At 41.0% G+C, this 21,632-nt stretch overlaps 1 protein-coding gene across 5 annotated transcripts in view; it reads left to right on the top strand.

Annotated features, from left to right (window-relative positions):
- The window catches only part of SRGAP2 (SLIT-ROBO Rho GTPase activating protein 2), a 249,968-nt gene that overhangs the window by 80,222 nt on the left and 148,114 nt on the right, over positions 1-21,632 (top strand). For all 5 annotated transcript variants that reach the window (XM_081299355.1, XM_081299354.1, XM_081299356.1 and 2 more), the window contains one exon: positions 20,720-20,912. In XM_081299355.1, coding sequence (XP_081155481.1) covers positions 20,720-20,912 — 193 coding nt within the window. The remainder of the gene's footprint in view (positions 1-20,719; positions 20,913-21,632) is intronic.

Below are 21,632 nucleotides of genomic sequence, written 5' to 3'. Positions count from 1 at the left end.
TAATGAGACTGATAAGGATAGAAGAGAATTGAGTGCCTTAGAAGATAATATGGGGGTGAGATAATAGTAGAAGTTCAAATGACGGTTTTTAGTTAGAAAAACAAGCTGGATTGGGTCTGCTACTCTCCCATGAAGGTGGAAGGTACTGTGCCAGAACATTATGCTGTTCAGGTCAACAGGAACTAAGCTTGTTGTTTCTCTCAGCACAAAGAATTGTGCAATTTCCAGTGGGAACTCCCCTCTGGAGGTGGGGAGGGAAGGGGAATGAAGAGGAGAGAAAGGCAATTAGGCAGAAATCTTCATTGTGAATTTAGCTGACCCAGGATCTGTACATAGTTAACTCTGAGGCTTTGTTGGAATCTGCCAAAGATTCATTTTTGAAGACAGGGAAAGTGCAACTCATTTCCATTTATTTCAATTCAACACTTATGCCAGCTCTTCACTAGGTGTTGGGGATGTAACAACGAAAAAGACATGGTTTTGGGCTTGCGAAGCTCCCAGCCTGGCAGGGAAGACAGATGTAAATTGCTAATTACTGTACATTGTGCTGAGTGTCATAATAGAAAGTAGGTATAGAATGCTTCTGAATAGAGCATTTGAATTGGAGTAGCTGTGGTTTAAGGCTTTCGTTCTGAGAATAGTGCCACTTAATAATAAAGAACTAGAATAGGTTTGTAAAAGTTGGGGAAGTCCACTCTATGAGAAAGGAAAATGAAATTTCTAAGGGGATCCAATCAGGCTACTACTGTGATATCTTGTGTAATATCAACTCCAAATATATATTTAAATTTTAAAAAAATCTGTTCTGTCAGAATCCCTGCCCAGAAATTCTAGAGGCATATAAAATAATTTAAAACAATTTTCTATATACCCTGAAAAATATTGACAAAACAGAATAATAGCAACTTGAAGGCTTTTCTCTGATGGGACTTACCATGCTCTACTTTTACTTTCTCACTGATTTTTAAAATTAGTACTAACTTTTGGGGGCATGTAAAATCATGACTAATTTTGTAACAGTGATATCAATATCAAGTAATATCAAGCAAGTCACATAGTACATTCATGATTGAGAATCTGGGTCACCGAATACCAGGCCAATTGCTGTTGTTAGCTATATTAGGCCTAAACCTGGCTCATGGCTATAGCACCAGATTCAATCAAGAATTAAGTCTTATTGTCTTTTACTTGGTTTTAATTTTATTTAGTTTGGTGTTTTTGTTACTGGCTGACTTGGCTCTGAATTTTTTTCCTGCCTGAGGCAAATTCCGAATATTCCCATCTATGGATTTGAAGGAGAGGGTGTTTTTGTGAGGTGTGAAATGATCAGGGAATCTTAGAACTTAGACTGTATGTTATGAAGGAGTTTCTTGCTTCTTGTTGTCTTTTTCTGGTGGATCGAGTAAAAGCAGCTGGTAAAATCCTTCCCACTGACATTGTTGAGGCACGTGGTTGAGACATGGTCTTTAGATGGTGTGAGGTGGGTAGACAGGGGATAAGTACTTACCACAGATTCTCAGATGAGGAAATTGAAACCCAGAGGCTCAAATCTTCTGACTCATGTAGTTTTCTTGTTGCCAGTATCTAACCCATGGGACCTATCTACTTGCAGAGTGTGTGGTCATTTACTTGCTAAACTTTGGATCACCAGGTTCTCTGTATTATTTGGGGATGGGGGGGGGGTACTGCATTTTGCTTGATCTTGAAGAGGCCGGGCTGAGGGAGTCGTAAGAAGATTCTTGGAAATCTTGAACCCTCTGAAACTTAAAAAGTCTCACATTTCCTGCCTACTTTGGTTCTCCGTGGAGTGGGGCACATGTCATTAAAATCATTATAGTATGGTTTGCTGATCTAATTTCTACTCTGTGTCCACATTAATGGCTTACCATTTCTCTTAGGAACAGTTCCATACTTCTTCAGACATGATATTCTCCAGGGCTGAATCCCTTCCTCTTCAAGTATTTTGACCTTTATTCAACCTCCATTTAAAATCTGTGCTCCAGCTAATATGAATTTCCTTGATTATTTCAGTCATTTACATGTGGCTTTCTGTGTTTTGCCTCTGTGCCCTTGAACATGCCATTCCCTTTGAGCTGGAACATTTTTTCTTGCCCTCTTTCTATGGCTAACTCTGGTCCTTCAAATTCAGCTCCTTTGGGAGCCTATTGCTGAGTCCTGGACCAATCAGGCTTCTTGACTGTATGTTTCTAAGTACTCCCCTTCTCCTGGATAATAGGCTCATCACATTGTAATTTCTTCTTATAGTCCGTCTTCTCTGGAAGGCTAGATCTCTTTGGAAGGCAATCCCAGGAAGCTAGTTAAAATTAAGAAGACTTATATTAGACTGGTGTTTCCTAGTTTTTTTAAATTTATGAACTATTTTCAGAGTAATATTATTTTTGATCCCCTCAGGAATTAAAATGAAACAGTGTTGTCATTTTTACAAACTATGATAAAGAAGTGAATTTAGGGAAAACATTTTATTTTGTATCAACATTATTAAATATTATATAGTTTATTTTAATATAGACTTTAAAATTTAATAGCTTCAATTAAATAGCGATAATTTTTTCATTAAGCAAGTGATGTGCACTATTTATTTCGATAAATTATGTAAGAAATAATATGATTCATAAAACAACTTAAAAATAAAATATCATGCTTAGTTTGAGACCAAATATACATTAAAAATGTAGCTAGAATTTTACTATTTGCTAACACATTTAAAAAGAGAGTCTTGCTTTCCTGACTTAATGTTTGGATTTTTGCATTTCACACTAAAAAGAAAGGATTTATTCTTACATATAATTTTGGTGGGAGTGTTGGGGATGGAACCCAGGGCCTCATGAATGCTAGGCATGCACTCTACCCTGAGCTACGCCCAGCCCTTACATATAATTTGTAAATTTTGTTTTCCACGTGGCAAGATACCACAGAGCTTCAGCTTCACATCTCAAAGGACAGCATATTGTAGATCTGAATGCCTCTCCTCTAACAGCTGTGAGTCTAGTTTTGATATGGTACTCCCTATGGCCTCTGGTTTTAAAAACTGGATTTTGAAGTACTGAAAGGTTAATCAGATGAACAAGACATGGTGATCTGGTGAAGATAATCTCAATGGGAATTAGATGATTTGATTTTGTTTTTGTGCTTCTTATTGACAATTGGATCTCATCATTAGTCTTCTTAGACTTGCCATTTTAAATCCATAGTCCACTATGATTGCACATTTTTTGATATATGATAAAGAATGTGAACAATTAAAAACTGTATGTACAGTGCTTCAAACCTCCTTGACCTAAATGATGGTGGCCAGGGACTATTGGAGAAGAGGATGAGGAATAAGTGTTTAATGCGTACAGAGTTTCAGTTGTGGACAATGAAAAACTTCTAGAGTTCGATGGTGGTCACGATTGTACAACAATATGAATGTACCTCAGGCCACTGAACTACATACTTAAAATGGTTAAAGTGGCCAATTTTATACTGCATTTATTACAATAATCACAGTTAATAATAATAATCACAACACCACCACTACCAACACCTTAGTCTTAACGCTGTAGGGCTCATCGCCACTCACCATTATGCACACATACTTGATATATAGAGGTTCTAAACTGTGAGGTTTTAAAGGGGAAAATTGGAAAAAGAATAAAGTTGTTGATATTTTAAGAAGAAATGAAGCATTGATTTGAGGATGTTGACTCATAATGGCGATGGGCAGGGAGCATGAGAGGAATGGAGGAACGTTAGATAGGGCAAAGGGGAGAGAGGGGAAGGGAGGAGGCATGGGGGTAGGAAGGATGGTGGAATGAGTTAGACATCATTACCCTAAGTACATTTATGAAGACACAAATGGTGTGAAAATACTTTATGTATAATCAGTGACTTGAAAAATTGTGCTCTGTATGTGTAATATGAAATAAATTGCATTCTGCATCGTGTATAACAAATTAGAATAAATAAATAATTTAATAATAATTAAAAAAAAAAAAAAAAGAAATGAAGCAGCTGCCATAGCTGCTGTTGGCAGGGTGATAGACCCTGAAAGACCGTGGAGGTTCACAGTCTATTGCTTGGTCAACAGCCTTAGAAAACTTAGATGTTAAGAAATGGGTTTTGCATTCTCTCTGAGGTTGGAAACACTCTACACCAAGTCCCAAGATGCCAGTTTACTACTCCACATTTCCAGAGTGGACAGGCTCTTGCTCTTTCCTTCCTCATCATGAAAAGAACAGAGAATACTGGTAATACCAGAGACAGGAAGGGAGAGGTGAGGCTGAATCCTGAACTTTTTTGTCTGCCACTTTTAGGTCTTGTATTTCTCACTGGACTTCTCTCATCAGACCCAGGGAATACTTCTGGTGCTCTCTTTCCCCAGGCTGCCTGGAGGCTGGAAAAGCAATTCATGTCACTTACTTTGCATGGGTTGGTTGGAGGATCTTTTCTAGTTGGTACATGTGTCACAGGGACTCACAGAGGCATTTTTTTTTTAAATTGGTAGATGGATACAATACCTTTATTTTGTTTATTTTTATGTGGTGCTGAGGATTGAACCCAGTGCCTCACAGGTGCAAGGCAAGCGCTCTACTGCTGAGCCACAACCCCAGCCCACAGTGGCACTTTTTAATCTTTTCACTGGCCTTTGTGGTCCTATGACCCTGCTTGTATTTAGAAAGTATCAGCTTATTGAAAATGAGACTCTTATTTTCTATTTAAATATTACCAAAGACCTACATACATTTTTGTTTGCAGGATGGTAACAGATGCTAGATCTGGCATCTGGATTTTAGTAGCAATATTTAAAGAAACTATTACAGAGGGGAGTGAAATTTAGGAAGAACTTTGCCAATTTTTGCTCATAGTTGGAGGCTTGTGTTTATAGTCTTTGGCCAGCCTTGGGCAATTGAAACTTTTGTTCCAGTAAAGTTTCCTCCTAAAAAGATTTCATTAATTATGAAAAATGTCCTTTGGGCATTGTGAATCCTTTTGTGGCTATTATAAATAATGGGGGGGAAACGCTGGTCAAAATATAACAGGGTTCAATAGATAATGCATCTCTCCTTTGATTTTTAGTGGGGTTTCTTTTTTAATTTTTAAAGGACTATTGTTGCTTTTTTGGAAAAAAATATTGATAGATACACATGACAAAAAATCCAAGCAAAATGGACAAGTTAAAAAAAAAAGTTAGCAATTAGTGTTACAAATCCTATTTCACCAAAACAGCCCTTCATTCATTCATCAGTGTATATTTGTGGGGTGCTTTATGTGTTAGGCACTGAGGCATCAGGGATCAGAAGGGAGCAAAGCAGAGTCCCTGCATCATGAGCCTTGTACTGCAGTGGGAGGGAAGATAGCAAATACATTAATAGATTTATAAGTGTAGTGAAGAAAGATAAAATGGGGTAAGGGCATGGAGTGTCAGGGGCTCTTTCAGGTGGAGGGCAGTGAGGACTGCTTTAAGAAGCAGTATCTGAGTGGAGAGCTGAGTAGAGTGAGGGAGTGAGCCAGGTAAAGATGGGAAGTGTGCTTCTAGCTAAGGGAAGTGTAGGTTAAGTCCCTGAGGTGGGAGAGTGCCTGGAATGTTCTGTGATCAGAGAGGCCAGTGTGCCTGTGGAACAGTAAGAGTGCATTTTAGAGACTGGAGGGTCTGGGCCATGTAAGACAGACTTTGGAAAGCCTTTAGCTCTTCTCCAGTGAGAAGCCATTGGGAGCTGGTGAGCAGGGATGCAGTGTAGACTACAGAATACAGGGAGGTAAGAGTAGAGGCGGCTGGACCTGATAGGGACCTTGATTCAGGACAAAATGCTGCTGCTTAGATGTATTAAGCAGAGCCTGGTAGAAGGGCTAAGAAAAGATTGGGTTCTGGACATAATTTGAAAGTAGAGTTGACACGGTTTGCTAATAAATTGAATTGGAAGTTTGAAAGAAAATACCTAATAACAAGTCTGAAGGATTTTGGCCTGGTGGGTGAATGGTGGTGCCATTATGGGGATAGGGAATATGGGTGGGGCAGGAAGGGATCAGGGTGAGATGTCAAGAGTTCAGGCTTGGGCATAAGTTCTAGGTATGTTTAGAGATCTAAGAGAAAATGATAAGCCAGGTATAGGAGGCTGGAGTCCAGGAAGAGGTCTAGACTGTGAATGTGGATTTGGGAGTCATGAGGTACAGAGCTGAATGAGACCTACTAGGAAGCAAGTAGAGACAGAAAAGCAGCCATAGAACTGATAACCTGGGGCATTTCACGGCATCATTTAGTGGTTGGTAAAGGAGAAAGTTCCAGCAAGGGAGATAGAATCTGTGTCTGGAAGCATATCAGGAGAGGATGGTATTCCAGGGCCAGTCTCTGTGCTGGTGGAAGTTAAGCAGAATCTTGATAACTGGCTGTATTTGGCAGGATGGTGACCATTACTGCCCACCACAAGAATGATAGAAATGGGAGCCTAGTTAGAGTGGGCCAAAGAGAGAAGGTAGAGGCAGGAAGTAGGAGCAACCATTTTGAGTGTCATTGTAAAGAGAAACCGGGATAAAAAGGAATCTGGTTGACAAGGAGAGGGGAGATTAAGGAAAATGACATTTAAAAAAATAAGATGGGAATCTGGGTATGATGGCACACACTTGTAACCCCAGCGGCTCAGGAGGCTGAGACAGGAAGATCACAAGTTCAAAGCTAGCCTCAGTAACTTATTGAGGCCCTTAAATGATTTAGCAAGACCCTATCTCAAAATAAAAAAATAAAAAGGGCTGGGGATGTGGCTTGGTGGTTTTAAGCACCCCAGGTTCAGTTGCTGCTACCCCCCCCCCAAAAAAAAAAAAAAGCGTGCAGGGAGTGGAGGGAGTATGACGTTTGTTTGCTACAGGAATGATCCATTGGAGAGGAAAAAATGATACCTATAATTTTAGGAGGGCTTGAGTAAGCAAGAAGGGGTAAGATCTGGCTTGTAGGTGGCAAATAAACCTAGGATAGGACCTGGGACCAGGCAGGCAGGTTAGAAGGGCAAAGGATTTGGTGATGGGGCACGTGGACATTCTCTTCCAGTGTGAGTAGTTGGTGCTAAATATAAGCAGAAGGTGGCTGGTGAGAGCAAAATAATTTTATAGGAATGGCATTATACCATATGTGCTTTAGAAATAAAAAATAATTGAATTTCATTTTACTGAATTTAATAGAGGAAAGGAAACTAATGTGAAACTGAAGAAATTGTTGAACTTCAGATAATGTTTCTTCTCCACCAAAGATAATAGCTTCTCAAGTTCTCTCTAAGGTTAAGAATACAATTATGAAAACCGTTAGGAGGCTGAAGTTGCTATTAATATATGTAACTACATTTTTAGCTATTTCTTCACTTTGAGATGGTTTGGCTGGTTTCTTGCCTGGAAGGATTCAGTGACTCTATGTTTTTACACTTCCCCAGTGCCTGGTGTTCGGAGCTTAGGATGTCTGTTTCCCCCTTGCCAGGGTTTCTAGCATTTACATTTCTACTTGCATGCTCCCATTTTTTGGTCTTGGTATTGCATCTAACTGCCTGTTCTTTTACCTTCTACCCTTTTCCTCTGGTTTTGTTTTGATTGATCTTGAGTACAGGGTTTCTGTTTCTCAAGAGGGCTTCATGAGTGCTTTCTACGCTGAGATCTTTCAAGTTGGAGAATGTCTGAGCCTTTTTTACACTTGAGCGGTGACTCAGCTCGTCATAATATTCTTGGATCACAGATGCTCTCCTTCAGAATTCTTTAAGACATGGCTCCCTTGTCTTCAGGGTTTGATTGGTGCTGTGGAGAAATCTGAAACTGACTTGATTTCCCCCTCAATTCTGTTTTCTCCATCTTAAATCTTTCTTGATCTTTGAAAGTAAAAACTTAAATATCATATGTCTTGATGTTGAGTGTTCTATGTATCTTTTCCTAGTATATGGTGTACCTTTTTTACTCATAAGTTTAGTTCTTTGGATATTTTTTCTGTCTCATTTATCTTATTCCTTTGCATTTACTCTGGATTCTCTTAAGCCTTTTTCTGCATGCCATTAATTAGGTTTTAGAAATCTTCTCATTATGAAAAATGTCAAACATACATAAGAGAATAATGTTATGGACTCCCACTCACCTACTGCCCTGCTTCAAGAAATCACCAGCTCATAGCAATCTTGTTTCAGCTGTATCCTCTACCTACTCCCACTCTCCTGTTATTTTGAATCAAATATCAGACATTATTCATCCTTAGATATTTTAGTATTTATCTCTAAGAGATAAGAACTCTTTAAAAAATCATAACCATTAATAAAGTTCATCCAATTTGTTATAATCCACTTGCTAATTATATAACATGGCTTTGTTGTGTTAGATCAGCAGCAGCTTTGCTCCAGAGGTGCAGTGGGTGACTATAGTTGCTGGCCCTCAAAACCAGGAAGATGAATCTCAAAAGAATAGGCCCCAGAACTCTTCCAGATGCCGAATGGCATTGCCTTGGATTGGGCAACAGTAACATGAGTTGTGCACACAGGAAGTGCCTGCTGGTTCCTTGGTGCTCTCTGAATTTCTAGTGCTCACGTGAACTGTGGAAGGAATGAGGGAAGATCCAGAATGTGCAGTTTTTTTTCTACCAAGAAGTGAAACTTAGGCCCTCTCTAGTTTAATAATAACCATGAAGAAGGAGCTGAATGGTTTGAAGACTATGTTCTAGTTCTGCCTTTGGTGGCCATGAGGTTTATTGCAGAACTTTTCAAACTTCAGGCCAAGACCTTTTAGTAGATCATAAAATCAAATTAGTGATCACCAACCACCATCTTAAAAGGCAGTTAATATCAGAGTTTGTGGCATATACAAGGATATTGTCTTCATGAAATTTTTGTTCCAATTTGTGTGTGTGTGTGTATGTGTGTGTGTGTGTGTGTGTGTGTGTGTGTGTGTGTGTGTATGAACTGGCTTGCTTACAAAAGCTAGAAGCCACTAATTTGGTTTATTCAATTTCTATTATTTTCTATACCTTCTGGAACAAAGAACTCATGAGATACATTTTATTTACATATTTAACAAAAATATGTCTAATGCTTTACAATATATATGTTTTATTCTATCCTAATTACTTTTACAAATATTAACTTACAAAAAGTTAATATTTTAACTTTTAAGAGATAGGTATTATTATAGTCAAATTTTTGCAGGTAGAGAAGTTGATGCACAGGGAGTAGATGAGGTTCACTGACTTGTCCAAGGTCACACAGCTAGTTATGTGATGGAGCTGGCATTTTGAAGCCAGTCTGATTCCTTAGTTTGATTTTTTTTCCTACCACCTCTCCAGATGATGACATCCTTAAGTGTTGGCATGGACTTTAAGAAGAAATGATAAAAAGGTATTTGCTTTTCCACTCGATCCCAACACATACACTTAAACAATCAGAGTTAAGATGGTGATAAATTAATAAATGGTGATAAGTTAATAAATTCAAGGATCCTCTTTATTAACTAATAGCCTAGATTTATAGAATTCCAGGATGAATGAGTCAAATGAGACCACATCTTAGCTTCATAAACACATGGTGTGGAGGAGTGGTCAGGAGCACTGATTTTAGAATTCAACACATCTAGGGTCAAGTGGGAGGAATCATGGTTGATTTTTAATTAAAAGGGGACTTACTAGACACCAGCCATAGAGTAACTACTTTATATACATTATTTCTTTTACTCTTCATTAACAGTCAGCGGAGTGACTGGTGTTACAAACTCCACTTTATATAGATAATGAAACAGACCTAGAGAGATCGTCTTGTTCAAGGATACACTGAGAGCAGGTGGAGAGCTCAAATTAAAACTCAGGTTTTTTGGAATGCAGAAAATCTGTGCTTTTTGAGGCGGGTGGGGACCTGGGGATTGAACTCAGGAGCACTCAACCACTAAGCCACATCCCCAGCCCTATTTTGTATTTTATTTAGAGACAGAGTCTCACTGAATTGCTTAGCACCTCGTTTTTGCTGAGGCTGGCTTTTAACTGCGCAATCCTCCTGCCTCAGCCTCCGAAGATGCTGGGATTACAGGCGAGTACCACCACACCTGGCAGAATCTGTGCTCTTAACCACTCTACTTTACTACAAATTTATCTCCCCAGGGTATTTTGAGGATTGAGATAATGTACCTTTATACTTGAATAATGACTCGATATAGGCTTGCTTGACACATAGTGATCATTTAATAAATGGCATTTGTGATTACTATTAAATATATAAGATGTGTCTGCCTGTAACTTTAATGGAGAAAGTTTACCTTTCTATACAAGATCAACTGTAGTAAACTAAATCAGTTCTTAAAACCAACTGATCACTTAACATATATACTGAGTTCTTGAAGAGTAATGGATGACCTCAAGGATCTGCTGAGTAGATACTTTCATTGCAATAAGAATTGCATCTAGGAAGGGAATGTTTACCCAGCTTCAAGGACAGTGCCTGGCACATGACGAATGTCTTAGTCCAGATTTCTTAGAAAATGAAACTTATACTTTATTTGTGAGAACAATCCCAAGGCAGCAGGAATAAGGAGAAAATGGGGGAGAGAAAGGGAAAGAGGGAAAGCAAATATCAAGCACTGCTTAGAAGCTGATCTTAGCTTCAGGGGACGCTTGCTTGGCTTGGAGGGACATCTCAGAGAAGCTTCTGCATCTGTATATTAGAAAAGAGGGAAAAGGTTCAATTGATCAATTCCCATTCTCTTGGTGGAAGTTTGACCTGATGGAGCTTCAGTTCCTGTACATTCTCAGTCATGTGGCTTCTGGCTGAACAGGTCCCTCCAAATCTCATGCCTCAGTGGCAACAGGGAAACCCTGGGATGGGATTGGGAGGCATATAGAACATGCTCAAGACCACAAACTGTCAGACTAGCCACCAATGGCATGACGGACCAGAACAGCCATTGCAACTTCCAGAGTGCATAGTTTTCCAGGTGGTCAGCAAGAGGAGGTATGTGCATCTTGGGTGGGAGGGACATATAAACTGGATCTGGCAGAGTAGCTTCTCAATAATGACAAACCCTCAATTGCACAAGAACTCTTTGCCTGCCATCTCGTTCAAAGACCCTGCAGTTATTGACATTTTTCATGTGTGCTTTCTTCATCTACTTTCTATCTCCTCTTCCCTGTCCATCTACATGGGGGCGCCCCACGCCTGGGACTACTTTATCTTTCATTCTATGTGCTGTCTTCAGACAGCTGCATTCACTTTCATGGTTAACTTCCTAACTCCATCTCCTTGATGATGACTTCCAAATGTCTATTTTCAGACTTGACCTCTCCTGAGAACTCCAGTCTGGAGAATAAACTGCCTTTTCCAGCAGGGTGCTTCATAGGCCTTTCACAGGTCAAGTCAATGTCTTGTCCTCCTTACTCATTTTTGTTTGTCTCCCTCTCTGACAATTAATTAGTAGTAGGTTCTTGGTCCTTGGTTATTGAACTAAACTGGTAACAATCTACCAATACTAAGTGTTAAGCGGGGTCCTGCACAAAATGAAATACATCCTCCAGTGCCAGCTCTCTAGGAACTTAGGGACTAGATTTTAGTATGGATCTGGTTTGTTTTCCATCTGCTTTTGCTGGTGCCCTGAGCAACATATGGTTTACCCTTGTCTTTTGATAGAGTGGACTAGTTTGAATTGGCATTTGGCCTTTTCTGGAGTTGTTTGGTAGGAAATTCCCTGGGTTTTGATCCTCCTTGGGCTGTCCTGATTTCTAAGACTCTTGGTTTGTCCAGTTACAATTTCCTGTTGGACTGTGTTTGTATCTCTTCTGCTCATGGAGCCTGCAGGGACCTCTCTGCTAACTCTGGCCTGCTTTTTCTTTTCTTTTCTTTCTCCTCCTTCTCCTCCTTCTCCTCCTTCTCCTCCTTCTCCTCCTTCTCCTTCTCCTCCTTCTCCTTCTCCTTCTCCTTCTCCTTCTCCTTCTCCTTCTCCTTCTCCTTCTCCTTCTTCTTCTTTTTTTTTGATTGAACCTAGGGGCATTTAAGCACTGAGCCACATCCCCAGCCCTTTTTACTTTTTTAAAAAAATTTTGAGACAGGGTCTCACTAAATTGCTGAGGCTGGCTTTGAACTTGGGATCTTCCTGCCTCAGCCTCCCAAGCACTTGGATTATAGGTATATGTGCCACCATACCCAGATTTGGCCTGCTTTTTGACTGTCTCTCTTCATACCTTTCTGTGTGGATTGCTAAGTCACAGAGCTGCACTCAGAGCCTGCTAAGTGTCATCTGCCCATTTCTGCCTCTTTACCTTTGCTCTGCTAACCCCAGTGCTCTTTTCCCATCACTCTCATTTCCCTTTAATACTGTCTAGCTCAAGGCCTCAAGACTAACTCAGGCCCATACTCCTCTCTGAACATAGTCTGGGACCATTATTTTGGTCTAGTGTTCCACTGCTGTACTTTTGCATTTATTCTTCCTTTCCCCCCAGTTGGATTATAAGTTCCTTGAGAGTGAGACAATGTCTTACATTTTCTTGTATAAATGTCTTACATTCATGTGTGTTCCAGTGATTCGTCACCCAGATCTTTGCACAGAGATGGTGTTAGATAAATATTTGCTGGGTGTGCTGGTGGGTTATTGTGGTCCTTGGGAACTGACTTGGAGCTTGTTTCTATCCATGAGTAGGGGACATCCCACTAGGTGCTATTTCCCAGAGGAGTTGTTGATATTCTGCTTCCACATCTTTAGTTTGTAGTTCGAGTTAATTCTAGATTTTGGACCTTGGGAATTCTGTTTCTTAAACATCTCAGGCAAGGCCTAGGAGCTAAAATTACTACTTTGGCATTTGATGTGGCAGCTTGTTCTTCTGGGAGCCTTTTTTCTCTGACTTGCTATTGAGTCACTTGAAAGAGCCACAGCGGCCTGCCAGAGCAATCGCAATGATTAAAGTTCATTGAGCTAGCCCCCTGCACACCCTCCCGCCTCATCGGCTTTATGGGGTTGCTTTCTTTGCCTTCACATGGGGGCTGGAAAGTAAATGGATGACTGAGTGTCCTTTGAAAACTCATAGGGCCATTTTTCTCCTCCTCCTTCTCACTAGCTGGTGTCACTTTGTCTCCAAAGCTGTGTGCATTGTTTTTAGGTAACACAGAGTTCATGTAAGGGGAGAAATGGTCTTTTTTTTTTTTTTTTTTTTTTTTATATAGCTTTGGGAAATTCAGCTGCACAAGGCAGAAAGTTTTGAAGATGTTTAAATTTGCCCCCCAACAGAGAGAACTGTAGTCAAAAGGAAAGCTAGTAAGGCCAGGACTCAGATCACACCACCTTTCCCTCCTGCTAAATTACTCTCTTACCTTTGAACCCAAGGGTCTCTCTTATCCATCCAGTGTGCCCACCACTGTATAGGACAGGATGGTTTGGACCATTATTTTTAGGATCATAGGCTCTAAAGTATGTATCATTGCTAAGGATCAGTGTGAATACATGCAGGGATTTTCCACTCATGGTATTCTGCTCATCTTGACCTGGCTACCATTAGTCCATATTGGTCATGAATGCTTACTCCAGGTCTTGATTAGGAAGGCCTAGGGACCTGTGCCACAGACCTCCTTCAAGGTGATCTTCCGTGAATCTGTTTATTATTTCCATCATGACATAAACTTTCCCTAGCACCATTCCAGCTGCTTGGAATTCCAACTTCTCTGCTGGCCTTTAGATCAGCTCCTCCTCCACTGGCACCTTTGTCAGCAGCCAAGACCCCTGGTCATCCTGTGTTCTATTCAGGCCATCCTCACTACCTCAAAAAGAAGTAGTGCCCAGGTTTTAGGTTTAGGTTTTATCTGGCTTAGGTTTTATCTTCCTCTGCAATATTATTTCCTCACCCTTCATTTACGAAATTTCCACTCATCCTCAGAGAACTTGTTGAGACTTCTATTTCCTTCCTCTCTTTCCTTCACAAATTTGGAGGCCTGTTCTATGCCAGGTATTGTTTTGGGTCCCAAGAAGACATTAGGAAATGAAAAAGATCAATTTCTTTCTCTCAAGAAGTAGATCCTTCCTCAAGAAGCCTTGCTTCAGTAATATCAGTTCCCACTGATCTTTCTTATCCCTTAGAAGTGTTCCTCATAGTATTTATTCTTAATCTCATGTGCTTACAGTATACAATAACATGAACTTTTATATTACATTTATAAAAATTTTTTAAATGTATGTTTTGATTGTGTCTTTACAATTAAATTGTAGGTTCCTCTGGAACAGAGATCTTTATACCTCTGAATACTTCAGAATCCCTCACTTTATCCATTAGGACTTCTTTGTTTGCAAGTGACCAAAAACCCAAAGCAAAATAGATTAAACAAAACGTGAATGAGTTGGCTAGTGTGTCTAAATGTTCCAGGGATAGAGCTGGCTTCTGGCCATGACTTAATTCAGGCACTCACATTTCCTTTTCCCCTTCTCTCAGCCCTGTTTCTCTGGGCCAGCTGCATTTTCAAACAGACTTGTCCCTCACAGATGGCAAGATAGTGGCAGCTGTCTCAGACTCTCATTGTCACCAGGTCTTTTAGCTCCCAGCCAAGGCCTGGAAGTAATGACCACCATCTTTAAAGGACAGAGGAGGGGAATGGGTTTTACCAAAAGCACTTGAACCAAGAGTGCGGAAGAAGATATAAGGAATGAAAAGTTATTCTGGAGGTATCAGTTCCTTGTTTGAAGTATCTAATGTCTGTGAGTATGTGTCTGTTCTTTCTTCAGTAATTATAAGGAAAAACATTATCAGACACAATCTTTGAGGAAGAATATTTGCTGTTTTCTAGTTTACTGAAAGTAACTCTCTGGCCTTTCCTTGGAACACTGACTACTCTCAGATAAGTAATAGTGTCAGTCACTGAAAGTGAGTCACTGTGTGTACACCTCATTTATTTATACTATTATTACACCTTGTTTTTTGTTTGTTTCTTTCTTTCTTCTCTACAAACATACTAACTCGGAGAGAGAACTTATGTCATTGTATTATCAGAACACTTGGAATGTATTCTAAGTGTTTCCCAAGAGTAAATAAGAAAGAACATTGGCTTGGGAACCCTGTGACTAGGGTTCCAGTATCAGATCTGTAACTAAATAGCTGTGTGGTCTTGGTTAGTTCTCTTCACATCTCTGGGTTTGGTTCTTGCATTTGTCCATCAAGGGTTTGTAAGAACCCTCCCATTACTAAATTTTGAAGAAAGGCAAAGCAGCAGGGTGAAGAGCAAAACTTGGCAGGGCCTTCTGGCATTTTGTTTCCTAAGGGACAGTTTTCAGAGGGGCTGATTACTGTGGTGATAAGAAGTCTTGGTAAGAGGTATGAAGGGTAGAGCCTGATGAAAGCCCCAATTGTTTTCTTATATAACACTGCTGGAAAGGTACTAGGAATTAATATTCCTGAGATGGCTGAGGTGATGTCATGTGTTTGTGAAAGGGCTAAAAGCAGGTGAGACAGATTTTGTGGAAAAAGACTGGCAGTCAGAACAGATTCCCAATGGAGAACATGGGCTGATCTCATGCTCCATGCTGGCACCAGAGCCTGTGGGAGCCACAGCCCTCGCCCCTAGGTGCCGCACACCAAGGTGAAGGGGAGAACGTACGTGTGACTTTTCTGGATGCCCTCCTTCCCCATTTTCTCCTCAGAAATGTGGGATTCATGACTTAGAGAAAATTTCTGAATGCGGAGATGAATTTTGGAAGGGGAAAAGAAATGAGCTTTATTTCTGAGGATTGAAAGCAGTAGGCTGAACACAGTCCCCCACATGGAGTCCTAGGGATTTCCTGGTAGTTCTCTGAAGTGAGGGTTTTTTAGAGGATGGTGCCACCTGCATTGGCAGGTGTTATAATTTAGAGGCTATAAGGTTGTTGGTGTGTCAGGGCCCTGGCTGTGTTTGTTAAATGATCAGTATCCTATTAGGGCTGGTTTTCTTCTGTTGCAACCCTGCTATGATCCTTTGGTATCTTGCCAAAAATGAAATAAGCCTCCTTCAAATTCCCAGGACAGGTGTATTTAGGATATCAGCTGTGGCCAAGTATGGACAAAAAGGCCGAAGTCCCCAAGGGAAGCTTTATTGGGTGTGTCTGCTGAACCTGGGTTGGAACCATGCACAAACACCCCTTGTTAGGTTTTGATTGGACACCCTTTGGAAATGATGGAATGGTGATCTGCCTGCCAGTGGAGTTCAATGTCATTGTCAAGCCTGCTGTCCAGAGGGGCAGCTTCCAAGATTTCTTTAGAAATATTCAATGCTGAGCTGATCTAACTCATTGGAATGGAGAAATAGAAACCAAGAATCCTTCCTCCTTTCAGTGCCTGTTTATTGGGGCCATTTCCCCCTTAGTTGGCAGGATGGTACTCAACAGAATGTGCTGTGTGGTTGTTAAAGTTTTAAAACTATTTTTTTTTAGTGAAATATAAACCATATACTATGCAATTTATTCTTTTTAAAGTGTGCAGCACGGTGTTTTTTAGTATATTCATTAGGTTGTGTAACCAACACGACTATCTTAATTGCAAAATAATGAGGTTAAATTTTGACTTGAATTCTTTGGATGAAACATCAACCAAAGGTCAACTCTCATTCTCAAGAAACCTGTTTAAAAATCTTTGGTGCCTCTTGCAAATGAACCTAAATTTTTATTCAGATATTATTTGAAAAATAAAACAAATAAATAGACCAAAAAAAAAAAAACCCAACAGAATAAAGAGAGGGCAGTAGACTTTGGTGAGAGGGAGTTTTTTTGTTTTTATTTTGTATTGGGGATTGAACTCAGGAGCTCTCAACCACTGAGCTACAACTCTAGCCCTTTTTTTGTATTTTATTTAGAGACAGGGTCTCACTGAGTTGCTTGGTGTCACACCATTGCTGAGTCTGGCTTTGAACTCGTGATCCTCCTGCTTCACTCAGCCTCTCGAGCTGCTGGGATTACAGATATATGACACCACACCTGGCAAGAAGGAGCTTTTTGCTTTATTTCTTTTCTTTCTGCTGTTGATGACATTTAAATCTTAGGTCTTCAGGTTGGAACTTTGTTATAGCAAAGGAACTTTGTTATAGTAAAGAATATTCAAAGCAAAAACAATTCTTTGCTTTCTTGTCTTTCTCCTTTGTCAAGCCGTGTTTCATTAGGATAGGGCTTGGACACTGTCTTGTTCTCTTTTGTCACCATCATCTAGTACCTGTCATACAGGATGGGTCAGTAAGATTTACTGAACAAATGGGCTCTATTGGGTCCCCAGGGAGGTTATTTTTGGCATGGGACTTCAGGTAGTTCGTGCTGGGGGAATTTTTCATATTCCCAAGACACAGCTGCTTATAGAAGGTAAAAGCTTGATATTTTCCCATGCAATTCTAGGAAAAGAACTTCCAAGGGCCCCATCATCCCTGCAGTCCTTAGGACTTCTCATCCAACTGTGAAGTGGATTTGGAAAGCCTTCTTGAACTGGCGTGGTGAAGCACAGTGTGGGTGGTGTGAGCCGTGTGTCTTGGAGTGTGCACACATGTGCACGTGCATACTTGCCTGAGCACACAAGGGAACTGGGAGGTATTCCTGCATGTTTTTATAAATTGCCCCTTTCTTCTTTCTGCCCCTGTGGCTTGTTGGTAGGCCAGGGTGCAGAGGGGCCTCTAGTCTGGGCACACGGCCCAGGCGTGTTGGCATTCAGTGGCCTATTGTTTTCTGCCCCTTATATACATGGACAGAGGACTGGGGCTGGCACAGCTGCCTTCTTGGGGACCATTGTTTGTCTTCGCAACAGCAGCAATAGTAGTGGCAGCAGCAAAGCCTGAAGTGACACATTCTGCTTGGGATAGAACAGCCGTTCTGTCTTGGACTGTAGGCCTTGGAGTGGGGGTTGCTCGAATGTCCCTTAATTTCGCTGTGTGGATGTTCTGAGGCCAGTAGCAAAGGGGGCTTCTCCTTCGAGGGGAATTGTAGGGGAGGGAAGATGCTCAGTGGTGTCATATCACACATAAGTCACAGTGGCAGGTGCTATCTATTAGCAGAGCCTCTTCTTTTCCTGAATTGGGGTGTGGATAGCACTTTCTCCCTTTCTCTGTCCTCTGGACATACTGACACACCACAGGACAAGAAAAGCACTTCCTTCAAAGCTGCCCTGGGAGGAAGAAGCATGGAAGGGATCCAATCCATTTGTGGATTAGTCAAAATATGGGCTAGCTCATGAGTTCATAGGCTACTGCACACTCGATGCTGGGGTTCTGAATTACACTTCAACTGGTAGGTGGAGAAGGTGATAATCTAGGGCCAAGAGCCATAGTCCTAGACTTACCCAGAAATGACTATAGAGACTCCACGCTGGGGCTCTATTTCTTTTGTTTCTCAGACAAACATTAATTTAGTTTTAGCCATGTGCCTAATTATGTGACCCTTTGGTATATTACTCACTGATTCTTAATTTCAGTTTCCTTTTCTGTGCAGTTGGGATAATTAGAGATACCTTATAGATTAGGCGTGAGAATTAAATGAGATAATATGTATGCAAGTTCATATAATGTGTCCAGTAAACACAGGCACCCTTCCCAGAAGCGTCCAGAGAGGGTGCCTGAGGATGGGCTGCAGTTTGTGATGTGCTGCCCACTCACTGAGAAAGTCAGGGTGGGAATCCACACTGGCTAGGTGTGCTTAGTGGTGTCTTAGACTAATTCACATGTCTTAGAGGTCCCCTATGATGTGCTTGGTCCTTGGACAGAACAGCCCTGGAGTGGCCCTACTTCTGGAACTTCATGGGTATCATAGGACTTTGCCTAGAGTTTCTAGAACAATCTATTATGTTCCTACCCTTAATTAGAGAGATTACTGAAGCAAAGTTTTGGGTGAATCATAGGTGACCCTCAGGGCCCTGACAGCCTCACTCCCCTTCCATTTCCCCTTGTACCTTTGCTCCTGATTAGGTACCCAGAGAGCCATTTTACTTTAATTCTTAGGTTCTTAGGTAAGGAACAAGTTCTAAGGACTATCAAGGAGTCCTTTGGATGCTACCTCTACCTAGTCTGCTTGCTGCATGGCTACCACTGCTAGCTTTTCATTTCATTAAGACAGAAGGGGGCCAGATGCCTCTAGGAAGCAGTCTTGACAAGGGCTTTACCTTTGAGACTCAGAAATCCCTGGCAAAACCCAGGTGCCTGACATGACCTCTGCAGAACTTTCCCCCTAGTACCCTTGTAATCAGACTCCAAAATACACAGAACAAGAGAGCTTTGATGAGTGATGACCTAGGCGGCTTTCTGTGCAGCCTTCTGTCTGCTTGAAACAATCCTCCGGTGCTCAGTTTCAGTTCAGGTGAGGTTACTGTAGTTCTGGGTGACGTTGTGGTTGGCAAGGGGGAGGCCTGGGGACGAAGAGGATGAACTGCCGGATCTCCCGCAAAGGATCAGATATGAGTATGTTGCATACTGATAGCTATAGAAACAGAAAACCAAAATGAAGATGGGGCTAGATTATGGCTCCTAAGCTACGCTGAGGCAAAGCCAATTGCACCTTTACCCATCCTTGTTGCTTTAGCATTATGACCCCAGTACCAGATTTGCCTCTGAGTTATTTGCAGCTCACTGTCATTTCCTAATATACTTGGAGCTGAGCATGCCTACAGGGGGAAGGGATCAAAGAAATAGCTCCATTCTGACTGAGATGGCGCTTGGGACATAGCATCAGCAGGATCCACGCTGCAGGCCTTCTCTAAGCTGAAAAGCACTCTGGTATTGGCAGGCTGCTTCCCGGGAGTGCCAGGTCTCTTGTCAGTAAAACATGCAGTGTTGCATTCAAGGCAGATCTGGTTGCATCTGGAGCTGCCATTGCTGCAGTTCCACAGAGACGGTGTGTGCTAGCCCTGTACAAGGACAGACTAGCCAGAAATCTGCCAGACTAGAGATTAATCAGAAATGTTTCTAGCTCTGACATAACAGATGCTCTGAGGCATCTTCCATGAGGATGAAGCAGCAGAGATATAAATGGTATTTTTTGTGAAAAAGATCTCTTTCAAGTCAACTCTTTTTTTTTTTAATTTTTAAAGCTATTTATTTATTTTGTGGTGCTGGGGTTCAGACCCAGGGCTTCACAAGTGCTAGTTATACCCCAGTTCCCAACTGTGACATTAAAAACTATGAAATGATTGATGTTGAATGGTTTGCTTGCCCAGAAGTCATGGTGCTTGTTTCGTTCTTGATGGTCACCATTTGACAGGTCCCTTTCTACCACCATTAAAATATCCTGACCCTCACCTTAGTATATGAAGATGCTGAAAGATATTTTTGAAATTATGGGGAAAAGTATGAAAAATAAAGTTAGTCTGTCTGGGTTTGAACCCCAGATTTACTACTTACTAGCTTGGCTTCTTCAAGATTTGGTATTCTCATCTTTAAAATGGGAATATGGTAGTACCTACCTCATAAGGTCAATAATTTATTTGGGCTCTTTTGCTAGAGGAGAATCCAAATTTTGGCACTATGTCAGAAACTCAGTAAAATGGTTAATAATTTTAGCTCTGAATATTATTACGTCCAATAAATATTTCTCCTAAATTATTCAGCAGATTTCTGATTCACAGTGTTCTTCAATGGTCCATAAAGAGTTGGTGGAGTTTTGGGATATGCCTCACATTATATGGCCAGTTTAGACTTTAGGCTTTTTGATGAAGGGCTTTGAATTCCCCAGGGGACAGGAAACAAGAAAATGATCAGGGTGTGCAGTATGTTTTTCAGGGCTGTCCATCTGACTGTTTTCCTTTGTTTTGTGGCAGAGATCCGGGCTCAGCTCACAGAGCAAATGAAATGCCTGGACCAGCAGTGTGAGCTCCGGGTGCAGCTGTTGCAGGACCTGCAGGACTTCTTCCGGAAGAAGGCTGAGATTGAGATGGACTACTCCCGCAACCTGGAAAAGCTGGCAGAGCGCTTCCTGGCTAAGACACGTAGCACCAAGGACCAGCAATTCAAGTATGGACTCCATGGTTATGGCCTTTGCTTTTAAAGTCCTTGAGAGTGGGATCTGGGGTGGAGGGAGACTGAAGATGCCACTTAGATCCAGTTGGATTCATGAGCCAATGACTTCAAATTGATCGAAAGCCTCAAGGACTTTCCCTTTTTCACATTAATCTTACATGTAATGTGTAGTTCTCCATCTTGTAGAGATCTGACTAGAGGATGAGCCATGCTAATAACAGTAAACTTTTTTTGTAGTTCTAGGGATTGAACCCAGGTGTGCTCTACTGCTGAGTAAGTCCACATCCTTTTTACTTTTTATTTTGAGACAGGTTCTTACTAAGTTACTGAGCCTGGCCTTGAACTTATGTTCCTCAGCTTCTGGAATAGCTGAGATTACAGGCCTGTGCCACTGCGCCTGGCCAGTATAGACTTTTATAGCCATTTCTATGTGTCAGTCATGGTTCTAAGGGCTTTGCATGTATGTCAGCTAACTGAATGCACATAACTTCATTTGTTTGGATTGTTATTACTCCTGGTTTACATGTGAGGAAGCTGAAACATAAAGAGTTTAAGAAAATTAATCCAGATCACATACACATATCCCTAATAAGTTGTAGAGCTAGAATTGAAATGTAGGCTGGCTGGGTCCAGTTTCTGTACTCAACCATTTCATCAAACCATTTTTTAAAAAATATTTTTATATGTATGGACCTTTATTTTATTCATTTATTT

The sequence above is a fragment of the Spermophilus citellus genome (assembly GCF_964194105.1).
Source record: "Spermophilus citellus genome assembly, chromosome: 6".
NCBI lineage: Eukaryota > Metazoa > Chordata > Mammalia > Rodentia > Sciuridae > Spermophilus > Spermophilus citellus.
The sequence above is the reverse complement of the archived record's forward strand: the minus strand, read 5'-3'. Positions and strand labels throughout refer to the sequence as shown.